This window comes from Oncorhynchus kisutch, linkage group LG29 (genome assembly GCF_002021735.2).
Source record: "Oncorhynchus kisutch isolate 150728-3 linkage group LG29, Okis_V2, whole genome shotgun sequence".
Lineage (NCBI taxonomy): Eukaryota > Metazoa > Chordata > Actinopteri > Salmoniformes > Salmonidae > Oncorhynchus > Oncorhynchus kisutch.
In genome coordinates, this window is record NC_034202.2 from 28,583,415 (window position 1) to 28,600,887 (window position 17,473).

The 17,473-nt window shown below is 43.3% G+C and overlaps 1 protein-coding gene and 1 long non-coding RNA gene across 2 annotated transcripts; one reads left to right on the top strand and one right to left on the bottom strand.

Annotated features, from left to right (window-relative positions):
• The first annotated feature begins 1,378 nt into the window (after positions 1 to 1,378).
• Positions 1,379 to 16,858, top strand: dpp3 (dipeptidyl-peptidase 3). Its single transcript, XM_020465265.2, has 18 exons — positions 1,379 to 1,472; positions 6,345 to 6,675; positions 6,968 to 7,057; positions 7,152 to 7,289; positions 7,438 to 7,512; positions 7,768 to 7,861; positions 7,981 to 8,111; positions 11,195 to 11,325; positions 11,427 to 11,485; positions 11,595 to 11,789; positions 12,353 to 12,465; positions 12,745 to 12,837; positions 13,099 to 13,161; positions 14,520 to 14,644; positions 14,768 to 14,888; positions 15,116 to 15,295; positions 15,429 to 15,591; positions 15,778 to 16,858. Exons 2-18 carry the CDS (start codon positions 6,406 to 6,408, stop codon positions 15,918 to 15,920), a joined length of 2,184 nt encoding a protein of 727 aa, XP_020320854.1. The 5' UTR covers positions 1,379 to 1,472; positions 6,345 to 6,405; the 3' UTR covers positions 15,921 to 16,858.
• On the bottom strand, positions 9,125 to 10,431 carry LOC116358236 (uncharacterized). Its single transcript, XR_004206107.1, has 2 exons — positions 10,395 to 10,431; positions 9,125 to 9,239 (listed from the first exon to the last, which is right to left on the bottom strand). It is a non-coding gene; the product is annotated as an uncharacterized LOC116358236 (long non-coding RNA).
• Positions 16,859 to 17,473: the final 615 nt, after the last annotated feature.

Sequence of the window (17,473 nt, forward strand, 5' to 3'; positions counted from 1 at the left end):
GGCTGATAGTCAGAACAGGCAGGTGGGTTCGGAGTCACGACAGGCAAGGGTCGAAACCAGGAGGACTAGAAACAAACAGAGACTGGTAAAAATAGGAACAAGGAAAACCGCTGGTTGACTTGGCAAAACAAGACGAACTGGCACAGAGAGACAGGAAACACAGGGATATATACACCAGGGATAATAAGCGACACCTGCTGGAAACAGTCACGAGGACAGGTTAACCAGATCAGGATGTGACAAAATATGTAGTGGGGCGTTTCGAACGTCCCCAGTGGCTGCACTACAGGTGGAGATGGGGGATATGCCTTTGCAGATTAGGAGACAACAGCTGGCAATTAATTATTGGGTATACCTACAGGGACATGGGGTGTCTCATCCTGCGAAAGTGATTTTACAGGCATGCTGGGATGATGAGTAAGGACAGGACGTACTGGGTCATTATTTGTAGTGCAGGAATGTGTGGTGGCAGTCAGGAAACGTATTACAGATCACCTGGCTGTATATGCGGCGGAGCTGATGGCCATACTGTTGGCCTTGTAGTGGGTGGAGGAAGTCAAGCCAGACAGAGTAGTTATTTGCTCTGATTCATGTGCAGTGTTGATGAGTCTGCAGTCCTTTAGCTCACGTAGCAGACAAGACCTGCTTTGTGATGTACTACAAACCCATGGCAGGATTAGACAGATGGGTAAACAGATAAAGGGGAACGTGGGTTAGAGAGGAACGAGGCAGTTGATGTACTTTTTAAACAAGCACTTAGTAGTGGGGATGTTGTTGTAGTTTCAATGAGAAAGGCAGAGGCAATACGCCTGATATGGACAGTGATGGTGCAGAGATGGCAGGAGCAGTGGAATAGAGATACTAAGAACAGGCATTTATTTCAAGTACAGAGGAAAGTTGGGGAGGACGGCAGGAAGGGACAGAAGAGAGGAGGCTATTTTTACAAGAAGGTGGGACAAGCTGGTTGAATAAGACTTTAAATGTGATAGGAAAGCATCCAACAGGAAATTGTGATTAATGTCAGGAAATAGAGACTGCGGAGACTGTTGTTTTTCTTTTTTAAGAGCAACTGGGCTGGCAGGTAGGATTTGGTTTGGGGGACTGAGTGGGCAGTGGTTTAAGACACTGTATTACACTGCTAGAGGTGTCACTACTGACCTGGGTTCAATCCCGGGCTGTATCACAACCGGCCATGATCGGGAGTCCCGATCTGTGCACAATTGGCCCAGGGTAGAATGTCATTGTAAATAAGAATTTGTTCTTAACTGATTTGCCTAGTTAAATAAAAAATTGTTGATCCAATGTCCCTAGTCCGACACTCCAGTACAGCAGGTGGCGGTAAATGCACCATAACTTTGGATAAACCCCCCACCGAAGAAGAAGACAGGCGGGCTTGGCATTGAACGAACATAGGAAGTGAATTTGAGAGTGAGATTGCAATTTGACGTTCAGACGTGTCCACAAATAATCAGGTAGTGTAGCCTAATACAAACTTGATTTAACGGCAACAAAAATACACCATAATCAATCATAATCACTGCTGGATGTTTCTTTGTAACCTGATTAAAGGCTTGCGTATTGTGAATGTACAGTAGCAAGCGACAGAGAATTTACTCACTCAACGTTAGCTAGCCGGCTGACTAGCTAGCTAAGGTTAGCTGTTAGCCAGGGGTGTATTCATTACGGAAACCGTTTAAGAACCAAACCGAGAAAATTGAACGAAACAGAGAGGGACCTAAACTCTCGTTTGCATTCACAAAACGTTTTGTTAATAGACGAAACTTTTGCAACAGAATCGGCGTAATGATTACACCCCAATACATAGCGGTAACTGGATAACTAGCTACCGACTGCTACCATGTTCCACTATTACTATAACGTTATATAAGTTAAAAAGTGTATGTTTTCGAATGAACACCGGCGTTACGAATGTTCTTTTCGCGGCAATCTATATTGCAAAATCTGGAGTTTATCCTAGCTAGCTAGTACCTTAATGTTTTATTGAACCAACCCATTCGCTCCCACTGGCTAACCTAGCTAGATGGCTAGTAGCCAGCAGATCCGACCCGCTTCATTACAGTTGCACTAGGGTCAGAGAGACTTTATATTTAGGTTGAAGGCCACAGCATGCTCCCCATCCGAAACAGTTTGTGCATACATTATGCTTACATTTTGTGACTTGTTGACCTTTTGTAGGCCAAAATAAAAAAGTATTTATACACTGAACAAAAAAATATAAATGTAACATGCAACAATTGCAAAGATTTTACTGAGTTACAGTTCATAAAGAAATAATTCAATTTAAATACATTTATTAGGCCCTAATCTATGGATTTCAAATGACTGGAAATACAGATATGCATATGTTGGTCACAGAAAAAAAAATGTTTTTAAAGGATCAGAAAACCAGTTAGTATCTGGTGTATCTGTATCTGGACCACCATTTGCCTGATGCAGCGCGATACATCTCCTTTGCATAGAGTTGATCAGGCTGTTGATTGTGGCCCACACAACGCCATACATGTGGTCTGCGGTTGTGAGGCCAATTGGAAATACTGCCAAATTCTAAAAAATTATGTTGGAGGTGGCTTATGGTAGAGAAATGAACATTAAATTCTCTAGCAACAGCTCTGGTGGACATTCCTGCAGTCAGCATGCCAATTGCACGCTCCCTCAACTTGAGTAATCTGTGGCATTGTGTTGTTTTAGTGTTTTATTGTCCCCAGCACAAGGTGCACCTGTGTAATGATCATGCTGTTTAATCAGCTTCTTGATATGCCAGGTGGATGGATTATCTTGGCAAAGGAGAAATGCTCACTAACAGGGATCTGCACAACATTTGAGAGAAATAAGCTTTTTGTTTGTATTGACCATTTCTGGGATATTTTATTTCAGCTCATGAAACATTTTGTTCAGTGTATATAAACTCGGGAAGAAAAAGAAACGTCCTCTCACTGTCAAATGCGTTTATTTTCAGCAAACTTAACGTTTAAATATTTGTATGAACATGACAAGATACAACAACTGAGACATAAACTGAGCAAGTGCCACAGACATGTGACTAACATAAATTGAATAATATGTCCCTGAACAAAGGGGGGGTCAAAATCAAAAGTAACAGTCAGTATCTGGTGTGGCCACCATTAAGTACTGCAGTGCATCTCCTCATGGAATGTACCAGATTTGCCAGTTCTTGCTGTGAGATGTTACACCACTCTTCCACCAAGGCACCTTCAAGTTCCTGGACATTTCTGTGAGGAATGGCCCTAGACCTCACCCTCCGACCCAACAGGTCCCAGACGTGCTCAATGGGATTGAGATCCAGCGAAGAGCTGGCCATGGCAGAACACTGACATTCCAGTCTGGCAGGAAATCACGCGTAGAACGAGCAGTATGCCTGGTGGCATTGTCATGCTGGAGGGTCATGTCAGGATGAGCCTGCGGGAAGGGTACCACATGAGGGAGGAGGATGTCTTCCCTGTAACGCACAGCGTTGAGATTGCCTGCAATGACAACAAGCTCAGTCCGATGATGCTGTGACATACCGCCCCAGACCATGACGGACCCTCCACCTCCAAATCGATCCCGCTCCAGAGTACAGGCCTCGGTGTAACGCTCATTCCTTCGATAATAAACGCGAATTCGACCATCACCCCTGGTGAGACAAAACCCCACAACTCGTCAGTGAAGAGCACTTTTTGCCAGTCCTGTCTGGTCCAGCGACGGTGGGTTTGTACCCATAGGCAACGTTTGTTGCAGGTGATGTCTGGTGAGGACCTGCCTTACAACAGGCCTACAAGTCCTCAGTCAAGCCTCTCTCAGCCTATTGCAGACAGTCTGAGCACTGATGGAGGGATTGTGCGTTCCTGGTGTAACTAGGGCAATTGTTGTTGCCATCCTGTACATGTCCCGCAGATGTGATGTTCGGGTGTACCGATTCTGTGCAGGTGTTGTTACACGTGGTCTGCCACTGTGAGGACGATCAGCTGTCCGTCCTGTCTCCCTGTAGCGCGGTCTTAGGCGTCTCACAGTACGGACACAATTTATTGCCCTGGCCACATCTGCAATTCTCATGCCTCCTTGCAGCATGCCTAAGGCACATTCATGCAGATGAGCAGGGACCCTGGGCATCTTTCTTTTGGTGTTTTTCAGAGTCAGTAGAAAGGCCTCTTTTAGTGTCCTAAGTTTTTATAACTGTGACCTTAATTGCCTACAGCTTACACTGTTAGTGTCTTAATGACCGTTCCACAGGTGCATGTTCATTAATTGTTTGGTTCATTGAACAAGCATGGGAAATGGGATCTAAACCCTTTACAATGAAGATCTGTGAAGTTATTTGGATTTTTACAAATTATCTTTGAAAGACAGGGTCCTGAAAAAGGGACATTTCTTTTTTTACTGAGTGTGTGTGTATATATATATGTTATTATTATTTTTGGGAACTCAGTCTGGGTCTCAATTTTTGAGAGTTAAAATAATAGAATACACAGGGTGCAATTTAGAAATTTGGTTGTTCATCAGCAGTTACTCAATACCATTGTCAGCAAAAAAATATTTGATTGCTAAGTTAGTCTAGGGGCCAGCTATCTAAACTTGTAGTAAACATGGTTGAATTATAGACCTGGGTGGGGCCCATTGAAAATCCGTTATATTTAAAACGGCGAACATTTTCGTCAACCCTTTTGCAAAATGTGTAGAATTGCCGGAAATTAGCTGAAAAACTGCACATTTTTCTCTACTCCGTGGCAAAATGAGTAGAATTGCATGAAATTCGTTCGAAAATTTCTAAATCTTCTCTCCGCCCCATTGCAAAATGTGTACATTTGCAGGAAATTAACTTTAAAAAAATGTTTTAATCTTCGCTGTCACGAGGGGAGCTTTCAAAATGTTTTTCTCGGAAGGTGGGGGTTCCATTTTTTTGTGGCTCCCACCTCCATCAAAGTTACCCATCCCCGATCCAAACCGCTGTGAAATATATTTTCCATAACCAAAAAGATTGTATTTTCACCTGTGTGAAGCTTGTGTACAAAACTGAAAGTAAAAGCTAAACTTAAAAACAGGAAGCATAGAAATAGCCCCCATAGAACAGATCTACCACTTTCTAGACTTGCTTTCAATGAGAATGACAGATTTATAACTCACATTTCTATGTGAATTTGGTCAGGTCACCCAAAAAGTTACATATTTTAGTTTTATGGGTGTGTCTACACTTGACACTTGCATGTGACTTCCACAATTAGAATCGAAGATCGGGTGTAGTCGCATTGTGGTTGGATCAGAGTGGCAGGTAGCCTAGTGGTTAGAGCGTTGGGCCAGTAACCGAAATGTTGCTGGATCGAATCCCCGAGCTGACAAGGTATAAATCTATCGTTCTGCCCCTGAACAAGGCAAGAATTAGTTCTTAACTGACTTGCCTAGTTAAATGTAAAAAGAAATATACATTTTTTTATTTTTTATTGTTCAGATCTTGTGTCCAGCTTTCCTCTCAGTCTGGACGCAATCAGGCTATCGAAAGCACATACAGTGGGCGACGTCAGCAGTGCTCTGCACACAAGTCTCCATAAAACGTGGTTTTGGGAGCAAGAGGCACCTTTTTTCATTAAATGTTGGATGAAATACGTTCCTAGTGTGTGAGGAACGTGTTTGCTGGCTTCATAAAATAAATTATATCAAAAATGTATATTGTTATAGTGTTATGCTAACCTGTTAGCTGGATAAAGTAGTTGCCATTAAGTTGTGTTATCAGATTTAGCATGTTCCACCATTTGCAGAATGCATACAGGCATTGGAAAAAGGAATCAGGACACAATGTGGACATGGTGCACATTTAAATGTAGCTGACGCATGACGTGTTCAGAATTTCATGATCACAACTCACATGATTAGAATCAAAAGCTGCATGATCTGTCAAGTGTAGACATGGCCTGAGTTACCGCGGAGCCGGTGCGAGATATGGTTTGGAAAATGTACCTCAGTCCAGGGATGAGAAATGCATTGTACTCCTAATTGTCCCATTTTTCCCAACTGTTACACCGAGAAGATTTAAAGACTGCTAGTCTTTCCGTAAAACTGTCATTTTCGTCCTCCTGCTAAGTAGCAGAAGCCACAGCAGCCATGGAATGGCAATGTCAGCCAATCTACTCCTTCGTTGTTAAACGTGATGTAGCTGTCTAGCTAGTATTGATTGCTTTATCATGCAATGTATTTAGTTAAAGTTACAGCTAGGAAGGATTCTCAGAACTTCTCACCTGATGACTTGAGACATAATGTTAGTGTGGAAATGTAACCATACATGTAGAAACATTTCTTGCAGCTAATAATATGCATTTCGTTTACATCTACAGATTCTCAACAGTGAGTGTTGTGTTAAAGAGGCAGCTGCAAGCGTCCAGATTGTTGTTCACCATGGTGGACTCTCAGTACTTCCTCCCCAATGACATTGGGATCTCTGCGCTGGACTGTACTGAAGCCTTTCGCCTGCTGTCTCCTAGAGAAAAGCTCTATGCGCACTACCTCTCCCGGTCTGCCTGGTACGGAGGACTGGCTGTGCTGCTGCAGACCTCGCCTGAGTCTGCCTCCATCTTCGTTCTCTTACAGAGGTTGTTCCGCAAGCAGCCAGCAGCACAGCTGGAGAGCATGGCCACTGCAGCTGGACTTAGTCCCGAAGAGTACCAGGTCAAGTAATGCACCTGCCTACAGAGCCTTGAGAGAAAAACTGAGTCAAACAATGTTTTCACCATTGTGTATACACACAGAATTTGTGTATACACACACACACAGTGATGGTAGAGGCTTAGAGTTCCATTAGAATATAGGCTTTAGAGTACAAACTACACAGTGTGTTGAATATGTCACACATCCACTCCACCTGCTCATACTCCCAGCCACTCAGCCTGTTGTAATAAACATGTCTTCTGTAACTCCGCCTGACTAGACAATAATAGCTATTTTTCTTCCGTATTTACAGGCCTTTCTTGTTTATGCTGCTGGTCTCTATGCCAACATGGGAAACTACAAGTCATTTGGAGACACCAAGTTCATTCCCAACCTCCCCAAGGTAGATCATCCTCGCTTTTATAACTGAATGTATTATAAAAAAGCCTTGACATAATCACGGCGGTGGCCTTTAATAACCACTCATTGCGGTTTAGGAGAAGCTGAAGGCCCTTGTGTGGCAGAGCCAGGCATTCCAGGACAGCCCCAGTGAGATGGAGGCCCTGTGGGACAGCTGCTCCACCCTCCTCTTCTCCCTGGAGGACCAACAGAAACAGCTGGGCTTGGGGGACAAAGTGAGAGACTTCATGATGCCAAGCTCTTATCTCACTCATGCCTTATGTGGTGATGGGTTCTCTTATTGGCAGCCTTAGTTGTTTGAATAAATCCTGTATACTGTAGCCTAGGTGTTGATAATGATGTTACTTTATTTCTTGTTCTCAGGGAGTCACCACATACTTCTCAGGGAACTGTTGCTTGGAGGATGCAGAGTTGGCCCAGAAATTCCTGGATTCAAAGGTATGTATTCAAGTTTGTCTTATGTCTGTGTTATTAGTATTTTAGGATTTAGGCGGTAGGTAACCTAGCGGTTAAGAACGTTGGGCGTAACAGAAAGGTAGCTGGTTCGAATCGCCAAGCCAACTTGGTGAATAATAATCTGTTGATGTGCCCTTGAGCAAGGCACTTCACCCTAATTGCTCCTGTAAGTCACTCTGGATGAGAGCGTCTGCTAAATGACTAAAATGTACATTTATATAAGTGTCTCCCTTACAGAACCTGAGTGCCTACAACACACGACTGTTCAAGAACAAATCAGAAGAAGGCAAGGCCAGCTATGAGGTGCGCCTGGCGTCAGCTGTGCAGAAGGGTGAGAGTGCCATGTCCTTTTTAAAAAGCTATGCTAATTGAGGAAACACTAGTTATTTTTCTGTCAATGTCAGTAATGCATTCTCTTTATTACATCCCTTGTATCTGTCTTTGCTGTAGACTGTGCAGTGGATGGGGAGGGAGAAAGCAGGTGTGGCAGATATGACTTTGAGGACTGCGTCTTCATGGTGTCCAGGGGAGACTATGCTTACCTTATGAAGAAAGTGAGTGAAAATCTGGAGAAAGCAAAGGTGAGTTCAAAGACAATATTCTAATTCAAATGTACAGTGCATTCGGAAACTATCCAGACCCCTTGAATTTTTCCACATTTTGTTACGTTACAGCCTTATTCAACATTGGATCAAATTGTTTTTTCACCCCTCAATCTACACACTACCCAATAATGACAAAGCAAAAACAGGTTTTTCGACATTCTTGCAAATAAAATAAATGTATACAAGTATTCAGACCCTTTACTCAGTACTTTGTGAAGCACCTTTGGCAGCGATTACAGCCTCAAGTGTTCTTGGGTATGACGCTACAAGCTTGGCACACCTGTATTTGGAGAGTTTCTCCCATTCTTCTCTGCAGATCCTCTCAAGCTCTGTCAGGTTGGATGTGTAGCGTCGCGGTTTCATCAGACCAGAGATTCTTGTTTCTCATGGTCTGAGTGTCCTTTAGGTGCCTTTTGGCAAACTCCAAGCAGGCATCATGTGCCTTTTACTGAGGAGCGGCTTCTGTCTGGCCACTCTACCATAAAGGCCTGATTAGAGATGCTTGTTGCAGAGATGCTTGTCCTTCTGGAATGTTCTCCCATCTCCACAGATGAACTCTATAGCTCTGTCAAAGTGACCATCAGGTTCTTGGTCACCTCCCTGACCAAGGCCCTTCACCCTCAGTTGCTCAGTTTGGCTGGGCGGCCAGCTCAAGGAGAAGGTGGTTCCAAACTTCTTCAATTTTTAAGAATGATAGAGGCCGCTATTCTTGGGTACCTTCAATTAGAGGTCGACCGATTATGATTTTTCAACGCCGATACCGATTATTGGAGGACAAAAAAAAGCTGATACCGATTAATCGGCCAATTTAAAAAAAAAGTGTATATATATATATACATACACACACACACACACATTTTTGTAATAATGACAATTGCAACAATACTGAATGAACAATGAACACTTTTATTTGAACTTAATATAATACATATTATGGGCTTTTGGATGGGTGTTCTTAAGGTGATTCCACAGGTTGGTGGTATGTTTTGATTTAGCCGTTGCTGACCCCATGCTTACATCTTTATCACAAATAAGACACCTTGCTTTCCCTGGTGCCAATTCCATGTAATAGTCCCACACTGGTGCTCTGCTTTTCTCTGCCATCTGTAAACACACACACAGCTCTGAAGTGACAATGATACTGAAGAGTCTGCTTAGGAGACAAATATTCTCAACTGTTTGAATAAAAATAGAGTTTAAGTTGCCTGTGATGAATGTTGAAAACAAAAACTGTAATTTCTATATGCAGGAAATCCTATTTTAATAATGGACATGGTAAGAATTGACTACCAAAGTGCGAGTCATAATTCCCATGACACCTTCTAGCGAAATCTGAAAAGCGGTTCCTTCATTCATTTATTCCATAGGATATTTTTAGATTCACTTAATATTAGGTCTGTGTTTCGTGTAGGCTTACACCACCTTGCCAATTTTATAACTGTGTAGATATCCATAGGACAAGGTAACTCTGATCAATATTGGCTAAATATAAGCGAAGATAAAAAAAATTGTAGAGTGGATTTATAAAAATATGTTGACAAATGTTACCTTATCCTAGTGAGATTTACATGGGTATCAAAACGCTGAGGTGGTTTAAGCCTGAACAAAACAGACCTTATTTGAAGTAGATCGAGACATTCTCTATGGAAGACATGAACGGTAAAATAACGAAGGAACCCCTTTCAAGTTCAGCCGCAAGTTATTACAGGAATTATAACGCGTCGACTATCTCTAAACCATATACCTTTAACTATTACGAGCCAGCTGCTGCCTACCACCCCTCAATCAAATATAAAATCATAGACTTCACTATAATAAACACACAGAAATACGAGCCTTAGGTCAAATCCGGAAACTATCACCTCGAAAACAAAATATTTATTCCGGTCCGTATTTTATCTAACGGGTGGCATCCATGAGTCTAAATATTCCTGTTACATTGCACAACCTTCAATGTTATGTCATAATTACGTAAAATTCTAGCAAATTAGTTTGCAAAGAGCCAGGCGGCCCAAACTGTTGCATATACCCTGACTCTGCATGCAATGAACGCAAGAGAAGTGACACAATTTCACCTGGTTAATATTGCCTGCTAGCCTGGATTTCTTTTAGCTAAATATGCAGGTTTAAAAATATATACTTGTGTATTGATTTTTAAGAAAGGCATTGATGTTTATGGTTAAGTACACATTGGAGCAACGACAGTCGTTGATTGATTGTTTTTTTATAAGACAAGTTTAATGCTAGCTAGCAGCTTACCTTGGCTTACTGCATTCGCGTAACAGGCAGGCTCCTCCTCGTGAGGCAGGTGGTTAGAGCGTTGGACTAGTTAACTGTAAGGTTGCCCAAATGCTCAATGACGGCCTAGGTTGTTCCTAGGCCGTCATTGAAAATAAGAATGTGTTCTTAACTGACTTGCCTAGTTAAATAATTAATCGGCCATTGCGATTAATCGGTCGACCTCTACCTTCAATGCTGCAGACATTCTTTTGTTACCCTTCTTCAGATCTGTGCCTCGACACAGTCCTGTCTCTACGGACAATTCCTTCGAACTCATGGCTTGGTTTTTGCTCTGACATGCACTGTTAACTGTGGGACCTTTTTATATAGACAGGTGTGTGCCTTTCCAAATCATGTCCAATCAATAACATTTACCACAGGTAGACTCCAATCAAGTTATAGAAACATCTCAAGGATGATCAATGGAAACAGGATGCACCTGAGTTAAATTTCGAGTCTCATAACAAGGATTCTGAATACTTAGGTAAATAAGGTATTTATTTTTAATACATTTGCAAAAGTTTCTAAAAACCTATTCTCGCTTTGTTATTATGGGTATTGTGTGTAGATTGATGGGGGGAAAAAATCAAGAAAAAAAAGATCTATTTTAGAATAAGGTTGTAATGTAACAAAAATGTAGACAAAGTCAAAGGGTCTGAATACTTTCTGAATGCACTGTTTTTTTTGTCCCTTTATCAATTAAAAAGTGTTTAAAAACTACTAGTGCATCTTAGAAATGTGTGTTTGGTCTCGTGTCAACGTCTTGTCCTTGATGACAGAACCATGCTGCCAATGAGAACCAGAAGCGAATGCTGGAGGAATATGCACAGAGTTTCACCTTCGGGTCCATAGAGGCGCACAAGGAGGGCTCTCGTTTCTGGATCAAAGACAAGGGACCCATCGTTGAGAGGTGAGAGAGCACTGCCTTCCACATTTGGCCTTCCACTCAGGATGAAATAGAAGTAGCAATTCTTTAATTTTCTGTTCTTCTTTTTCCCATTTCTCTCCTAGTTATATTGGCTTTATCGAGAGCTACAGGGATCCCTTTGGTTCCAGGGGAGAGTTTGAAGGTACAAATGAAGAGGCAAAGCATGTGTTATCAATATTACCCCTTTTATCACAACATGTTTTGGAAGACTCCTTGGTGATCTTATTGGGGTTTGTCTTTGCTTCCCTCAGGCTTTGTGGCTGTGGTGAACAAGGCCATGAGTGAACGCTTTGCTAAGCTGGTGAGCTCAGCCGAGGTGCTGCTGCCAGAGCTGCCATGGCCAAAAGACTTTGAGAAGGACCGTTTCCTCCTGCCAGACTTCACCTCCCTGGACGTACTGACATTCGCTGGCAGTGGCATTCCAGCTGGCATTAACATTCCCAACTGTGAGTGCCACTTCCAACGGACTCTTTATCTCTTTAATATTGACATGACTGATCCACAGTTTCTTATGGTCTTGGAAGGATCTCTTAATCATCAAATCAAATGTATTTTATATACCCCTTCTTACATCAGCTGATATCTCAAAGTGCTGTACAGAAACCCAGCCTAAAACCCCAAACAGCAAGCAATGCAGGTGTAGAAGCACGGTGACTAGGAAAAACTCCCTAGAAAGGCCAAAACCTAGGAAGAAACCTAGAGAGGAACCAGGCTACGAGGGGTGGCCAGTCCTCTTCTTGCTGTGCTGGGTGGAGATTATAACAAAACATGGCCAAGATGTTCAAATATTCATAAATGACCATCATGGTCAAATAATAATAATCACAGTAGTTGTCGAGGGTGCAGCAAGTCAGCACCTCAGGAGTAAATGTCAGTTGGCTTTTCATAGCCAATCATTAAGAGTATCTCTACCGCTCCTGCTGTCTCTAGAGAGTTGAAAATGGCAGGTCTGGGACAGGTAGCACGACTTCAGCTAAACGTTAACTCTGTGTGTCTGATCTGTGTCCAGATGATGACATCAGACAGTCGGAGGGCTTTAAGAATGTCTCCTTGGGCAATGTGCTTGCTGTGGCCTACGCTACCCAGAAGGACAAGCTCACATTCCTGGATGAGGAAGACAAGGTAATGACAAGCTCACCTTCCTGGATGAGGAAGGCGAGGTAAACGACAAGCTCACTATGACCAAAACTGAAAGCAATTGTCTTGGAATGGTTCTGGATCTGACATGAAAAAAAGCTAGATACATTTATGTAGATACATTTATGGAAAAGCATTAAATAAATGTTAAAAATCCAGGGCATGTGGCATTATTGCACAAAACACAGGGCCCTATCAAAGATACAATTTATGTCTCAGTCGGATCTTTTTCAGTTCCTTCAATGGTCGCTCTCTGTCTTTCAGGATATGTACATTAAGTGGAAGGGGCCCTCCTTCGAGGTGCAGGTTGGCCTCCATGAGCTGCTGGGCCATGGCAGTGGGAAGCTCTTTGTCCAGGTGAGCGAGAGCGAGTCCTCTCCATCCATGCTCATGTCATGCATGGTCAGTCTTTGCATCCATAGCCTAGTCTATGCATTTGAGTGCTTACATTTCTCCAGCTCACCCCCCCCCCCCAAGCTGTTTACCATAACAGTGGCCAGGTGGCCGCTTTGCTATTGATTGAACTGCACATTGCTCCTTTAATATCTAAATGTATGGTTTTCAGTTACAGCCATTGTGAAGGATTAAGTGTATCATTATGTGCTGTCACATGTACAGGATGAGAAGGGGAATTTCAACTTCGAGCAGGATAATGTTAGAAATCCTGAGACTGGAGAACAGGTGAGTCTATACATCAGTCATTTGGTATCGTAAGTTTTCTTAATTCTTTGCTTTGGACTGATTCTGAGACAGCATCATTTATTGTCGGGGTAAAGCACATGACCAGAAAAATGTGGACACCTGCTCGTCAAACATCTCATTCCAGTATCATGGGCAGAGCCATGACTAGTCCCCCCCCCCCCCCCCCTTTGCTACTATAACAGCCTCCACTCTTCTGGGAAGGTTTCCACTAGATGTTGGAACATCGCTACGGGGACTTGCTCCCATTCAGCCACAAGAGCATTAGTGAGGTCGGCACTGATGTTGGGCGATTAGGCCTGGCTCGCATTCAGCGTTCCAATTCATCCCGAAGGTGTTCGATGGGGTTGAGGTCAGGGCTCTGTGCAGGCCAGTCAAGTTCTTCCACATCGATCGCGACTAACCATTTCTGTATGCACCTCCCTTTGTGCACAGGGGCATTGTCTTGCTGAAACAGGAAAGGGCCTTCCCTCAACTGTTGCCACAAAGTTGGAAGCACAGAATCGTCTAGAATATAATTGAATGCTGTAGCATTGATTTACCTTCACTGGAACTAAGGGGCCTAGCCAAAAGCATAAAAAACAGCCCCAGACCATTATCCCTCCTCCACTAAACTTTACAGTTGGCACTATGCATTCGGGCAGGTAGCATTCTCCTGGCCTCCGCCAAACCCAGATTCATCCATCAGACAGCCAGATGGTGAAGCATGGTTCATCACTCCAGAGAATGCGTTTCCACTGCTCCAGAGTCCAATGGTGGCGAGCTTTACACAATTCCACCCAACGCTTGGCATTGCGCATAGTGATCTTAGGCTTGTGTGCAGCTGCTTGGCCATGGAAACCCATTTCATGAAGCTCCCCATGCTTCTTCCAGGGGCGGTTTGGAACTCGGTACTGAGTGTTGCAACTGAGGACAGACCCTTTTATGCCCTTCAGCACTCGGCGGTTCCATTATGTGAGCTTGTGTCGCCTACCACTTCGTGGCTGAGCCGTTGTTGCTCGTAGACGTTTCCACTTCACAATAACAGCACTTACGGTTGACCGGGCAGCTCTAGCAGGGTAGAAATGTAACAAACGTACTTGTTGGAGGGGTGGCATCCTATCACGGTGCCACGTTGAAAGTCACCGAGTTCTTCCGTAAGGCAATTCTACTACAAATGTTTGTCTATGGAGATTGCATGGCTGTGTGTTCGATTTTATACACCTGTCAGCAAATAGCCGAATCCACTCATTTGAAGGGGTGTCCACATACTTTTATATATATAGTGTATCTATGATCTTGATTTAAGTCTTGAAATTTCTGGTTTAAGTATTGTCTAAAGTATGGTTTATGTGCTTCAGATCACCACCTGGTACAAAGGCAATGAAACATGGGACAGCAAATTTTCCACTATTTCTTGCTCCTATGAAGAGTGCAGGGCCGAGTGTGTGGGGCTTTACCTCTGCCTCAACAAACACGTGCTCAGGTATTTTTACGCAAGTGCACACACACATACTCTGTTACTCACTGAAGCTACATGAATATATAAACAGTGATCTTATATGGGTCAGGATGCTCTAACGTGGATGATGTCCCTGTGGGTTTGCAGTATCTTTGGCCATGAGGACGAGGATGCAAAGGAGGTGGTGTACATCAACTGGCTCAACATGGTGCGAGCTGGCCTACTGGGCCTGGAGTTCTTTACCCCCGAGAGCAAGAGCTGGAGACAGGTCAGCAGAGTTCAGTCCTTTGTATAGTACAGCCTATCATGCTGTCTTTCTTACTCTAAAGCTCTTTTGAATTGCTTTCCCACTGACTGAGCGCTAGTCCCGTGAGCCAGCATGATCTCGCGTGTTTACATGAATGGTTCACTGCAGTGTTAATCAGTCTGGTAGTATGAGGCTATATGTGACCCCTTGTATCTGTTTGACTGAACCTCCTGTTGTCTCTGTCTCAGGCCCACATGCAGGCTCGCTTTGTGATCCTACGGGTGCTCCTGGAGGCTGGCGAGGGGCTGGTGAACCTGAAGGAGAGCACAGGAAAGGATGGGCGCCCAGATGCCCTCATAACGCTGGACCGCAGCAAGGTCCACACTGTGGGCAAAGCTGCCATCGAGAGGTTCCTATGCAAACTACAGGTACAGTCGTAGAAGCCTAGAAAATGTCTTGGTCATGGCTGGGATTACAGGGGTAAATTACCAGTCATTAATATTCAATTTAAAAATCTAATCAAGTCTCCTATTTGACCCATTATAATCCATGTCCCTGCAGGTCATCAAGTCCACAGCTGATGTGGAGGGAGGCAGAGCTCTGTATGAGGGCTACTCAGCTGTGTCAGACACTGGTTCTCACAACTTCCTGCGCCTGCGGGAGACTGTTCTCCTGCGCAAAGAGGCTCGCAAGATGTTTGTTCAGGCCAACACAAGGGTCAAAGGTCAGTCTTTTTCCCCCTGTCCTAATGCCAAGACACACGTCTACATTTTAAATGGCCCTTCATATATCTTCCTACTAAGTGGTCTACTTTCTTGATAATAAGACTTTTTTTAATCACCCAGCCTAAACCATTCTACTGGCACATACGCCATTGTTGTTCTAAGACTTGATGTATTGTGTGATGCAGGTGAAAGTGTGGAGCTGGTGGAATACGAGGGTAGTGCAGCCGGACTGATCCGCTCCTTCACAGAACGGTTTGCAGATGACGCCGAGGAGGTGGAGGCCCACCTGCTAGAGCTGAACAAGAGGGATGCCCCCTGCTGGTGCTGAGTGAACAGTGCAGAAACAGTCAAAGCACTGCTAAGACCCAGACATGCTACTGCCCTGCCCATGCCTGCTTCTGACTGAAACATCCCTGGTCTGTGTGGACTTGTCATGAGAAAGGATCTTTCACTGTCAAATGCCTAAATCAGTCAAGGGTAGAATGCACATGTGGTTATGGCTGTAATTGGGAGACATTCAACCCTGAGGCACAGTTTCAAACTACGTTAAGTCCCTATCATTATACAGTTATTTCCCCCTTCCAATATCAGGAAGGATAGGAACAGTGTAAACAATCTGTTGTTGAAAGGACCTAGTGGTAGGAGCTTGAAGTCAGTTTGAAACAAGGCCAGCGTATTAAAAAAAGCTAAGTGACTCAAGGGGACTATACACGGTTCACCATCAACTGTGTCAATCAAATCCCAACCACAGTCTTATTAAGCTTTTGTTGACACATTTCAATTGCTCTTTGTCTTGACAATGTTATTTTTATAGAACTCCTTCCAAATAATATTAATCATATGATAAGCTTTTTGTCCCTTGTGTCCAGGGCACTTGAAGCCACCACTGTGACATGGTCAAAGGCAAAGCATTGTCAAAGGGTCCACAGTACTGTAAGTCGCACTCTTAGCTAGGTTGTTGAGAAACAACCTATACAAAAATACATTTGATTAAAACAATAAGACCGATATCTGTTTTTTGTTATGAAAAATATCTCAGATAACTTGTGTAATCAGCTGCATACTAAACTGGTACACATTGGAATATAATTTACACAGACCTTTGTATTTATTTCTCATTACCTTGCAATTTCAGACCTGCCAACATGCACGCATTTTGCATACCAACTACGCCATTTTCTGTCCATGTACGAGGTCCGAATTGAAAGTACGTAGAAATGAATAGTGCCTGATTTGTTACATTTTAATAAAACATAAATCCACTGAGTAAATCTAACATCCCGATTCTCGAGCTGCAACACAGACATATACGGAGTTTGTGTCAACGGACATGGAGATGAATACATCATTATTCGACGTAGCTATCCCGTGTCTGCCCTTTCTGTTTGTTGACATGCTGAGTTTGCCGACTGTCAGTTTTACTTAAACATGGACAAATCCCTTTTCGACTCCGTGTGTTGTGGAAAGGTAAACACGAATTGTTTCAAGCTAACGTTGGCGGACATTCAGTGGGCTCTAACGTGCCAGCAGTTCACTCGCATTTGTTAGTGAATAGAAATGCAAATACGAAAAATAACTGGTCTCATTTGTTCGAGTGTGATATACATTTAATTCTGCATCCCATTTTCCACGTAACATTACGAGGTTCACGCAACCTGAGACTAACTAATTATGATCTACGTCACAAAAGGCATTACAAAAGTATAACCACAAATAAATATAAACATCTTGGCATTAAATGGAGTCGTGAGTTTAGAAGACTGCGCGATGAAGAATGAATGAGTGTCCGGTATTAGCTATAGAGGCAATGTTTCTAAAATGCCGTCGCACTAGATTTGCGAGATGAATCTCCAATGGGCCGCGCGCTTCTGGTAATCTGAA

Excerpts from the sequence above, each read along its gene's own strand:
- dpp3 (XM_020465265.2), top strand. The coding sequence starts at position 6,406 with ATGGTGGACTCTCAGTACTTCCTCCCCAATGACATTGGGATCTCTGCG. Across the intron at positions 6,676-6,967 it reads TTAGTCCCGAAGAGTACCAG|GCCTTTCTTGTTTATGCTGC; the intron begins GTCAAGTAATGC and ends CCGTATTTACAG. Across the intron at positions 11,486-11,594 it reads TTCCAGGGGAGAGTTTGAAG|GCTTTGTGGCTGTGGTGAAC; the intron begins GTACAAATGAAG and ends TGCTTCCCTCAG.